This window comes from Bombina bombina, chromosome 3, assembly GCF_027579735.1.
Source record: "Bombina bombina isolate aBomBom1 chromosome 3, aBomBom1.pri, whole genome shotgun sequence".
Classification (NCBI taxonomy): Eukaryota; Metazoa; Chordata; class Amphibia; order Anura; family Bombinatoridae; genus Bombina; species Bombina bombina.
Window position 1 is genome coordinate 811,737,622 of NC_069501.1, and position 12,500 is coordinate 811,750,121.

At 29.9% G+C, this 12,500-nt stretch overlaps 1 protein-coding gene across 2 annotated transcripts in view; it reads left to right on the forward strand.

The window, feature by feature from the left end:
• Positions 1-12,500, forward strand: part of SHOX (short stature homeobox) — a 28,764-nt gene that overhangs the window by 7,883 nt on the left and 8,381 nt on the right. Inside the window, exons 3-5 of one of the 2 annotated variants that reach the window (XM_053704901.1) lie at positions 1,009-1,075; positions 3,994-4,082; positions 9,686-9,836. In XM_053704901.1, the coding sequence (XP_053560876.1) occupies positions 1,009-1,075; positions 3,994-4,082; positions 9,686-9,826 (297 nt within the window). In that variant the 3' untranslated portion in view covers positions 9,827-9,836. The remainder of the gene's footprint in view (positions 1-1,008; positions 1,076-3,993; positions 4,083-9,685; positions 9,837-12,500) is intronic. The other variant, XM_053704900.1, reaches the window with a different exon arrangement.

Below are 12,500 nucleotides of genomic sequence, written 5' to 3' on the forward strand. Positions count from 1 at the left end.
ATGTTTGAACACAATTTTGCCTAGAGAATATGCTATACATTATTGTATTGATATTAAAAGTAATAGTATAATTTTTACATTTTTTTTTGTATGTCCTCAGTTTTTAACGATAACGGTTTGAACAAGATTATTAATAAAAAAAATTTAATCAAGATACAATTACAACTTATTTGTTAAGGAAACAAGTAACAAGGTGGATTAGATTCACTAGGATTCAAACTTGCTTTAGAGACATATTACACACGTTCTTGAAGACACTTTAACATATCATTTTAGGAGTATTTTTTTCTACTCTAGATAAAATAACTCTTATTAAAGGGACACTGAACCCAAAAATTTTCTTTCATGATTCAAACAGAGCATGCAATTTTAAGCAACTTTCTAATTTACTCATATTATCAATTTTTCTTCGTTCACTTGCTATCTTTATTTGAAAAAGAAAGCATATAAGCTTCTTTTTTGTTTCAGACCTCTGGACAGCACTTTTTTATTGGTGGATGAATTTATCCACCAATCAGCAAGAATAATCAAGATTATTCACCAAAAAAGGGCAGGCATCTAAACTTACATTCTTGCATTTCAAATAAAGATACCAAGAGAAGGAAGAAAATTTGATAACAGGAGTAAATTAGAAAGTTGCTTAAAATTACATGCTCTATCTGAATCACAAAAGAAAAAAATTGGGTTCAGTGTCGCTTTAATGCATATGGTTCACTGCCCTAATTGATTAATGTTGTTAAATAATCAATAATAGTTAAACCATAATTTTGTACCACAGGTTACTTAAAAAAAAACCTGTGTAAAATAACCAGGATTTACCATAACACATTGATACATGTTCTAGTAATACGTGAACATTTTGCAAGGATGGCAGAAAAATAGAATCTGTTGTGTAAACCCTATACATTTTAACACTGCATTTATAGAGGCAAAGATATATGTATGGACTATTCTAGGATTATGTATTTCCTAAAATAAAAATGTCATTTATACATTATTTCTATGTAGGTTTGGTTCCAGAACCGAAGGGCGAAGTGTAGGAAGCAAGAAAACCAAATGCATAAAGGTGGGTACGGTGAGTACCTCCAAATTACATATTTGACGCATAAAGGTTGGGTCTGTATAAATGCATTGGGATGTGAGATTCATGGGGATTTTTAAATACATTTTCAGTAACAAAGTAACTAACCATGTATCAACATTATATGGTTATTTGAAAATCTGGAAACGGAAATGATTGAACAACTTTATTAACAACTTAAATAAAGAATTACACACGCCATCACTAGTTATTTTTTAACTTCCGGTTACGTCATTGAAATGCGCGGCATCTCCTATTTCCTTTTTTTGAACTGCACTAGATTCTAAATAAATTAGGCTTTTAGTTCCAATAAATTTGACGGAACCTAGCTCACTTAGAGCCTTTTAATATCTGAGTGATATAACGGTGATGATAATCCGTATGAGAAGTACTGCAAATCACATCAATAATATTTCATTTTTTAGTAGGGCGATCGTTGCTGGTTATACTGTTTACAAAATGTTACTTGCAGGTACGTTATCTCCAATATAACACTGCTCAACGATGTATGCTCTTTTGCAGCTAGGTTTAAACGCAATTTCTTTTGCTATAGATCATACATAGAAACCTACAGCGCATTAGAAAGATTAAACTTGTGTCAGAGTCAGACTCCATTTAAAGGTACACACTAATAATAAAAACATGAACTTTTGCCTAAGGGTATGATGTCTCTAAAACTATCTGATCTGCTGAGATTATCTCAGAGGTTTTATCTGTAATGTTAGGCTCGTCAATTTTTTTTTTTTTTTTAGAAAAAGTAAACTTTAGCTTGAGAGCAGTTTATCTTGTTGAGTTGTGGACCTGGAGAGACACAAAACATAAAAAAAAAAAAAAAGTTTTGAGTGATTTCTCTCAGTGCACATAAGTATTGTTAAATAACCCCTGAAAGAGAATGTCTCAAAATGTATTAAACTTCACTTTGTTTTATTTTTTTTATTGAATCTTCCTGTATTGAGTAAGCCTTCTTTTTCTTTGGGCGTTGTCCCTAAAGCCAGTAAGCACCAGAGACCCTCAGTTGTACACAACTGTACATTTTACATTTAAGCAGCTTTTTATGCAAACAACATTTTAAATATGTTTATAGCGATATGACGCCTGGTTTGTTTTTCTTTAATTATTCCCATAGAGCATGTAATTTTAAATAACTTTCCAATTTACATCTATTTAATTCACTTTGTACTTTTGTTATCCTTTGTTGTAAAGGATACCTAGGTAGGCCCAGGATCAGCAAAGCATCACTGGGAGCTAATTGCTGATTGGTGGTTGCACATATATTCCTCTTGTCATTGGCTAACTTGATGTGTTCAGCTAGCTACCAGTAACACACAAAGAATGCCAAGAAAGAAATGATAATAGAAGTAAATTGAAAGTTATTTAAAATTGTATGTTATATCTGAATTATGGAAGAAATATTTTAGGTTTAATGTCCCTTTAACTGCAGCTCTTCCATACACATGATAGAAATATTTTGAGCAATATTTCCCTTAGAATTAATTTAGCATTTAAGACAGCATTAAAGGGACAGTGTACTCAAGCAATAAGTATATAAGAGTTATTCATATTTAAAAAGAACTAAGCTTTTCTCCACTGGGAGTTGATGCCTCTTGTTTACGCACCTCTTCTGTAGACAATACGGCAGTACTGGAATTTTAGTATGGATTGTGGTTTCAGTAGGAAAAGGAGCTATTTCAAATGACAAAATATAGATATATGTGTTAATTGTAAACAATTATTAAAATGGATAATTGGGAACACAGAGGGTAAGAAAATTTACAGTACGTTTTCCATTTAAAGGGACAGTAGTCAAAATTAAACTTTCATGTTTCATATAGGGCATGCAATTTTAAAACAACTTTCCATTTTACTTTTATCATCAAATATGCTTTGCTCTCTTGGTATTCTTTGTTTAAAGCTAAACCTAGGTAGGCTTATATGCTAACTTCTACGCTCTTAAAGGCTGTCTCTTATCTCAGTACATTTTGACAGTTTTCACAGCTAGACAGTGCTAGTTCATGTGTGCCATATATATATAACGTGTTCACTCCCGTGGAGTTTTTTATAAGTCATTGGTCAAGTGATTGGCTAAAATTCAAGTCTGTCAAAATAACTGAGAGGCTTAGATACAAGGTAATCACAGAGGTAAAAAGTATATTATTTGGTTATGCAAAACTGGGTAATGGGTAATAAAGGGATTTTTTTTTTTAAACAATAAACATTTTTAAGTAGACTGTCCCTTTAACCTTTAACCATGTCTATTTAGAAAGGACAAAATTCCCATGAATCTAACATGATATTTGGATTGATAAAGTTGGTTCTTTTGAAAAAAACAAAAATAAAACCTAATTTTGAAGGAAATTATTTTTCTTGACATAATGGTTCCAGTATATAAAAGGGACAGTCTAGGCCAAAATAAACTTTCATGATTCAGATAGAGCATGTCATTTTAAACAATTTTCCAATTTACTTTTATCACCAATTTTGCTTTGTACTCTTGGTATTCTTAGTTGAAAGCTTAACCTATGAGGTTCATATGCTAATTTCTTAGACCTTGAAGCCCACCTCTTTCAGATTGCATTTTAACAGTTTTTCACCACTAGAGGGTGTTAGTTCACGTATTTCATATAGATAACACTGTGCTCGTGCACGTGAAGTTATCTGGGAACAGGCACTGATTGGCTAGACTGCAAGTCTGTCAAAATAACTGAAAAAAGGGGCAGTTTGCAGAGGCTTAGATACAAGATAATCACAGAGGTTAAATGTGTATTATTATAACTGTGTTGGTTATGCAAAACTGGGAAATGGGTAATAAAGGGATTATCTATCTTTTAAAACAATAAAAATTCTGGTGTAGACTGTCCCTTTAATCACTCATACATGTATTATCTGGTGACACATGGCTTATTTCTTTGCAGGTGTGATTCTGGGAACTGCCAGTCACTTAGAAACCTGCAGAGTTGCTCCATATGTGAACATGGGGGCCCTGAGAATGCCTTTTCAACAGGTAGGTTTTCTAACACCATCTGCCTCATGAATATGATTTATACAAATATTTGCAATCCTATTAAACCTTAAGGTGTGTAGTGATGGTAGATACCATGCTTATTTCTATTTATGGTCATTACCACAGCTTAAATAGTAGCTCATCCCAAATATTAATATAATCTAAGATTAGTTAATGTTTAACATCAATTAATTTTTTAAATTGTATTAAATACCTAGGTTACTTTACATATTATATGTGCAATACTATCTGTCTGTCTGTCTGTCTGTCTGTTCAGCCATATATTAAAAACACTGTTGTGGCATATTATTGAAGTTTTGATTGTTTTATGAATAGACATACCTAGTAAAACTGCAGCATAATAGTGTAAAGGCCTTTCAAATTCACTGCGGATGTGACCTTGTCTATTGACTGAGGTGGAATTGCCTTGGACTCTTGAGATACAAATTGCATGAACAACAGATTTAATGCATTTTAGCATAGTTTAATGTTTCCTATCCTAATTTAATCAAATTGCTATTGTGAGTTAAATCATTTATTTCCAGCACAGTTCTTAGTTATCTGTTAATACACTTAGATATTTTCTATGATATGATTATATTACCAAAATGTTTCCTTTTATTAATACGTCCCATGCATAACACATATAAACTAAGTATGATGTACAATCCCACATGTAATGTAGAAATAATTAGTGCTGCCTGTCATATTTAACATACGGCCAAGATATTAAGAATCTTTGGTGAGCTGAAATCATCTTGACAAAACTGATTTATGTAAAAAATACCACAGAAAGATCGTATGGAGAAAGTAGCAAATACAAATTTAAATGCAGTTACTAGACAAGTGTCCAAAGCAAATATTTTTAATAAAGTCTTTTTCTTTGGCTATTTTACCTGCTTTTTAGGGACTAGAAAATACGCAAATATTTGATGTCCTTTAACAAATTTGCACTGTGCCGCACAGAATCTTTTAAAAAAAATTTTTTTACTTTTTTTAATTAACCAATACCTACGGTATATATAAAATTTAGTGACCTTCATATTATTACTAATATACATGTGCAGTTTTAGTTCACTATTCTAAAATGTTAATTTCTGCTGCACTGTGAAGAGCAACATTATGTAAACGGATACTTGTATTTTAATACAACATGCTTTTAAAAACATACTTATGTAAGTTATGTGTTAACACTTATTCATTTTTAAAATGTCATAAACTCTCATACCAACAAGGGCTGTACAACTTTAGCACACTTCTGCGCAGCAGCTGCTAAAAAAAGCAGCGGTAAGAAAAAGGCTGCCCTGAGATCAGCACCAGGTGCAATTGCGAAGGGGCAATCTTTGCACTTAAATGGGCACTGATTTGTAAGTGTGTTCATGCACTTTATAACGCCAGTATACTATCTACCAGTAAGTACCTTTAATTAATAGCTGTTGTGGTAGTATAATAGTGAAAACACACATTTGTGTCAATGCCTCAGAGCTTGCACTAGTTTCATATCAGGGTTTGACAAATCTAGAGAACCTTGGAGATATGGCTCCTAAAATTCTAGGTCTGGCTCCTAATATTTTAGATTTTTATACATGGATCCCAATATAAATCATTCACTGGCTAATAAAATAAAATGTATTACTACATTTTTCAGGTAACTCCTACATTTCAAATAAATTAGTTGTTTCCTGTTTTAAATATAATAAATATAAATATAGAATAAATCTAGCGCAAATGTTTGTGAGTCATATTTACAATCAGGTTCAAGTGCGTTACGTGTATGCCACTAGATAATGTCTACATGTGCAAAAAAACAGTTACCCAACAATTTTGTAGCTTTATTAAAATACCTATAAAAAGTAAAAAAAAAATTGAAGCAACTGCTTTTGAAAAAAAAAAAGTTTTTATTTTAGGTTCCATTTGCAATAACTATTTTATAGATCACCAACATAATACTGTATATTTTCAATATCTTCATGTTAAAACATCTAACAGTCCCCATTGGCCAATACATGAACAACTGGGCCATATATTTTTTATTTTTACATTTCTTATTTTTTTGCAAACTTTACGTAAGTAAAAATTAAATGTGTATGAAGTTAAACAGAAAACAGAAATCTAGTCTTTGCTTAGTGTTTTTTTTATAAAAATATATTTTGCTAGGAATAATTATATCTTAGTTAAGACTTTTTATCAGATGAATAATGCAGATATGCATATTGAGCTAGATTAGTCTAATTTTACAGGACTAGACTAGTTTTATCCTAATATTATACAACGTTGTCTCCATCTTAGAACAGCATCTTATTTTATTATGTTTACAGAAATGATAGGATTACGTAAACTCAATGCTTACACTTATGGGGAAAGCAACACTAGTTAAATATGTTTAAAGTTAAAGAGACATGAAACCGAACAATTGTCTTTCGTGATTCAGATAGAGTATGTCATTTTAAGCAACTTTCCAATTTACTTCTATTATTTATTTTGCTTTGTTGTCTTGGTGTCCTTTGATGAAAACTATACCTAGGTAGGCTCAGGAGCAACAATGCACTGCTGGAAACTAGCTACTGATTGTTTACTGCACATATATGTCTCTTGCTATTGGCTCTGGTGATGTATTCCGCTAGCTCCCAGTAGCGTATTTCTGCTCCTTCATCAAAAAATACCAAGAGAATAAAGCAAATTTGATAATAGAGCTAAACTGGAAAGTTGTTTAAAATTGTATTTAATATTGGAGTAATAATATAAATAACTTGGGTCTCATGTGTCTTTAAGGAAAGGTACGTTTAAAATTTACTCCTCAAAACCTTTGAAAGAGAAATATGAAATCCTGCTAGAAAAAATGTGCAACATCATTCGTGGAAGGTTGAAAAATGCTCCATAGTTTATAATCATTGCCCTCACCACTGCCGGCCCACTTTTAAAGAAGGTTTTTTTTCAAGCAATGAAGTATATTCACTGTTCATCCAATGCTTGTGCAAGCCATATGGCAAGAATTATATATAATACTCATATAATTTTGAGTATGCTATACATTTAAACTTTTTTCCTCTTTGAGTATTACAATTTTGTGTCAAAAGTTATTTAGATGAAGCATTATATTTTATTTTTACGCTATTCACTCAATTGAACCACTTCAAAATAAATTAATTGAATTTTACCTACATGATAAACTGATTTCAGTCTTTTATCAGTTTAGATTTTTTAATAAATAATTACAGTGTTTATTATGAGCAATTTAAGTTCTCAACATAATGCATAAATGATGACATAAAACAAATACACATTATCAATTATCCATTTAAAATAGAGAAACATTATAATATAATTTAGTTTCCTTAGGTTATGGTATACTTGTATTTACAATAGAGTTTTTGGTTTTATTAACATAATATTTAAAATTCTAAAAATGTGCTAATTATTGGGTTAACCAAATTTTAAAAATTAGCAATTACCTGCGATTTTTTTTCCGGAGATAGCATTATGCAGTTTTTTTGTAGTTTTTAAAAAAAAACAAAAAAAAAAAACATTGTTTATAAAAATAATTGAACTGTCTCACCCCCAAGGCAGAACATGCAGTGATCAGAGATGTCATCGCAAGAAAATGCAGCATGTCTGCAGAAAGAATAGGATACATGCAGGAACTGTTAGCACTTTAGACTGTTCTCTTTAAACAACGCTGTGCTCTTGGCTGCACTGTGTAGGTTTTCCTTAACACTGTGCATCCAGAGCAAAGTGCTGTTTGAAGAGAACAGACAAATATGGAGAAGCGCTTAAAGAAGCAGTGCATTTATTGTTGACTGGCTCTCAGGGATTTGTTCAACTCTGCCCCCCCCCCCCCCAGCCTTTCCCGGCCTGCTAACTGTGACTTAATGTAAGATGTTCTTGTGAGCATTGCATCTTTTTATTACTACATTTATACCCTGTGATGTTTGACCAAGAGAAAAAGGAAACAACATTTTTTAGGTGACTTTTTTCTTTTTCTGCAACTAATTTGCAATGCAAATTTCAACTGCAGCACTAGATTATAAAACTTAAAATAATACTTTACTCTCTAGTTAAATCAATAAAGTGCAACTGAACTGGTTATTTAGTGTAACTATTTTAATTTAAAATTTTATTTTATTTTAAAATGACCTGCAGAGATTTTTTCACAAAAAATGTCATCGCAGAAAGTGAAGAAAAGTTCTTCCTCTGGGTGTCTCACTAATATTCTTAATTGACAATTCATAATTTGTCAAATTCTAGCTAGTTTCTATTTATTTATAGTTCTTATGACAGAATATTCTTTCACAAGTATTGTAACATGGCAGGTACTTTAAGTATACAGCGTCTATTTAAAGAAAGGTTTCATAAAAAATATTAATACTTACTACAGCAATTGGAGATATTTTTATTACAGAATTTCACACTTTTATTTAGACTCTGTTTTATATTTTTATATACATCCATACATTATCAATATTCTTTGAAAGTAATTTAAATTATTTTGTATTTACAAAAAGGTATGCAAAAAGCCCATCTGCATGGAAGTTCACTAAATTGTGCATTATATCATAAAATGAAGCAATTTCTTAGCATTAGTACATAAGTAATATTGCTATAGCTTATAAATAAACAAATATGTAACAAATTAGTACTCATGCAAATAAACTGATTAAGTGAACCAGGAAATAAATTATTCATGGATTTTATTAACCACAATGTAAAATTGAAATGAATACCTTAAAGTAAGGAAAATATGTTCACTGTTCAGAACAGGCCTGCAGTGCATAGCTACGTGATTTAAAAATCATGACAATTCAGGCAGTTTTAAAATTCAACAGAAAGTATGACTATGTAAAAGTGTGTGTGAAATAATAATTATTGATCATAATCTCAAATGTTTCTTTGCACCTTGATCATTATCATTGATCATTATCAAATTCTTACTAGATGTACATTTCTGTGTGCAAATGTAATTATTGCTTCTTTTATGCTATATGTTCAGTACAAATATTCAAGAATTTGTGATGAGCTTTAGTTGACACGCCAACACGCTATGTAGTACTTCGTTATTTTAGATGTATTTGTTATATGTCTAAAATGTTAAACAGTTTCTATATTTCAGTTTAGATAAAAATGGTAATAAAAACCCACAACAAAACAAAACATATATTTCTAAACTCCTTTCCATGGGGTTTATTTATAGATTCATCAGTTAGATTATTCATCATTTTGTCACTAATTATAAAAGGCAAAACTGAGATTATGGATTATATATATATATATATATATATATATATATATATATATATATATATATATATATATATATATATATATATATATATATATATATATATATATATATATAATATATATTGGTTTGGGTGAAGTAAATGCTAAAATATTTGTACTCATTTGTATAGCATGCAACTAAAAGTATTCTGAGCAGACATTTTTGTTTGCTTACATCTTAAAATTATTATTTTTTTCATTAAAATGCATAACATTAACAACATATTGATGCATTTATAGCTAATTAATTTCTAATATATGTCAAACAACATGTTTACATTATGGTACAGCATTTTTAATAGTTTTTCTTTGCTATTTAATTCTAGCCCTCATTTTTTACTACAAGCTACCTACAATGTCAAGAAGCAAGAAAGGCCCAGAGACAAGCTTTAAGTTGTTCATTAATAAAATATATTGCTTCATTGGGATATTATAATATGGCACCCGAAATTTTTCATGTCTTATAGAGTTTTGAAAGTAAGCAATTAAAGTGTAAAATGCATTTGTGTATAAATGTATAAAAATGTATAATTTTAGTAAATAGTTGTATCTAGTATAATTAACATTATTTTCCAACTCAAAGGCCTATTTAATCACAGTAGAATATAATAAATGTATATAATTATTTTTTTAGTGTTTTTTATTTAGTAGCAGTTTTCCAGAAGAATAAATCAATATTGGAATGTCAATATTGTGGTTATTAACAGATGTCCATAATGTTTGTACGTCGTAATAATGTCAGCAGAATATTCACACTTAAATTAGAACAAGTTTTCATGTACATGTGATACTAGTAAACTGAGGTCAATTATTTTCCCTGAGAGATTAAATATGATTTTCAATATATATTTTCCTGCAATTAATTGAATATGAACCTATAGAATTTCTTGAGACTGAAGCTTTTATATACTCAGTAAAAAAAATAATCGATGACATCATACTGATCACTTTACAACATTTTATGTAAAACAATGTGAAAAATAATTACAGTAATTATTTCAAATTGAGTTACTGTATATTTGGATTTTTATTTTGAAGCTGTTTTAGAGTACTAAGGGAAAAGAGGAATATGTTTTTAATCAAGCAATAGCTGTAGTTTAATATTACTGTACACTATAATAAGTTATAGATGTTGTATTCTTATAAAGGCTTATATTGCTTACATATTGTCAAATGCATGGGATTTATTTTTATATCAACATACTTGTCATCAAACTTTCACAGTTTTTCAGAATTTTCTAGAAAATTTTCAAGATGTAATACTATCTTTAAACCTATAACTACAATTTGATATTAATCAAATAAATTGGTCACTTTTCATTAATCACTTATAAATGCAGATGGGAAAATGTATTATTTAATTGACTTAGATTAAATAATTTTCTATGTAAATTAGGGTTTTCCATATGTGTTTAAAGTAGATTAGTATTCAGTATTTTTTTCCCACTGACATACGCACATGTGTGTGTGGGTCTATCTATCTATTTTTCTAATTTTAAATGTATGTCAGGGGCATTACAAAGCTCTGATAAAGAAGTTACAGTTCTTGATAATTAGATGCTATGCTGATGTTCATTACAATTTTAATTTTTTTCCCCACTTTAAGTCTTCAGAAACTGGTTTATAGCCATTCATTATGAAAGCCTGTAATAGTTTAAAGTCCTTGTCTCTAGGGCTGCAACAACTAATCGGTAAGATATGAGATTTGTTGACAACTATTTTTATATTCAAACTTACCGATTAGTTGTTGCAGCCCTACTTGTCTCATTTTTCATTTCAAAGAAGGAGAAAGTATTATAGTTGTGATAGAAAATGTTCATTGCACTTTCAGAGTTTTAGTTGTCAAAATACTGCCACTGTTTAAACAATTTCCATAAATACAGCATGTTCTTTTCCGGAGTATTAATAAAATACTGCTGAATAAGCATAATGTGCTATATATGAAAGTTTCCAGCCTACAACCGGAAAATGGCAGCACATTTTAGTGGCAAAATGTTCCACTGAATATATATATATAATCTAAATGTTGCAACATTTTAATAAATTGGCATTGAATATATACCATTGTATTTTTTTTAATTGCAGCTTTATATTTAAATATCTTTAGAGTAATGTTAACTATTTAAAGTTAGCGTGGTAATATATTGGAGTGAGTGGACATTTTACCATCAAATTGACTTTTTTTTTTTTTAACAAAATAAACAATGTGGAGGAGTGTATGTGTGTGTACACTCTTAAATGGCATTCAGTGTGTATTATTATGCTTTTTTATAATTTAAACCTATAAAAAGCTCTCTCTTTCTCTTTCTCTCTCTTTCTATCTCTCTTTCTATCTCTCTTTCTATCTCTCTTTCTATCTCTCTCTCTTTCTCTCTCTTTCTCTCTCTTTCTCTCTCTTTCTCTCTCTTTCTCTCTCTTTCTATCTCTCTCTCTCTTTCTCTTTCTCTCTCTTTTTCTCTCTTTCTCTTTTTGTTTTAGTATTTATTTAGTTTCTATCTGCACATAAATGATCCATTTATAAGAATGACTGAAGTTTGCTTGCACACAGCGTGCTTATTTTCTTGAGTCTACATTATTATTATGTAAATAATCATGCATATATTTGTTATGTTTTTAAAAAGTTTTTATGTGAGACTGTAACTTTAAGAATTAGTAAAAGAATAATATATTGTCAAAAAAGTTAAAGGTGATTTTAAACTTTTAAAATGATATGTGAAGAATAATTTGTTTATTGATGTACTTTTGTGCTTTATGAATGCACAGTATAGCTGTTCTTTATTCGGAGTGTTCATGTGGACAGTTACTTCTGGATCTACAACTCATTCATTTAGTGTTGCAGTGTAATGATCTTAAATATTATTTAGTTGTAATATGTATAGGAATCTCTGTCATGAATTAGGCATGAGCAATATTCTTTGGATTTTTGATAGATAAGGTTGGCAAGGGTCACAATTTATCTTCCCACAATCACTCGTTTACTTATCTAATATATTATTATTAGACTTTTTTTTTTTATAAACTATAGGGTCTATCCAACTTGTTTTAAATAATTATTTTCAGCATTTTGTTCTTTATGTATTTCTTTTTTAAAAGTTGGTTGAACATGCTGAGCTTTTTAAATAGGTCATTAGGCAATTCATT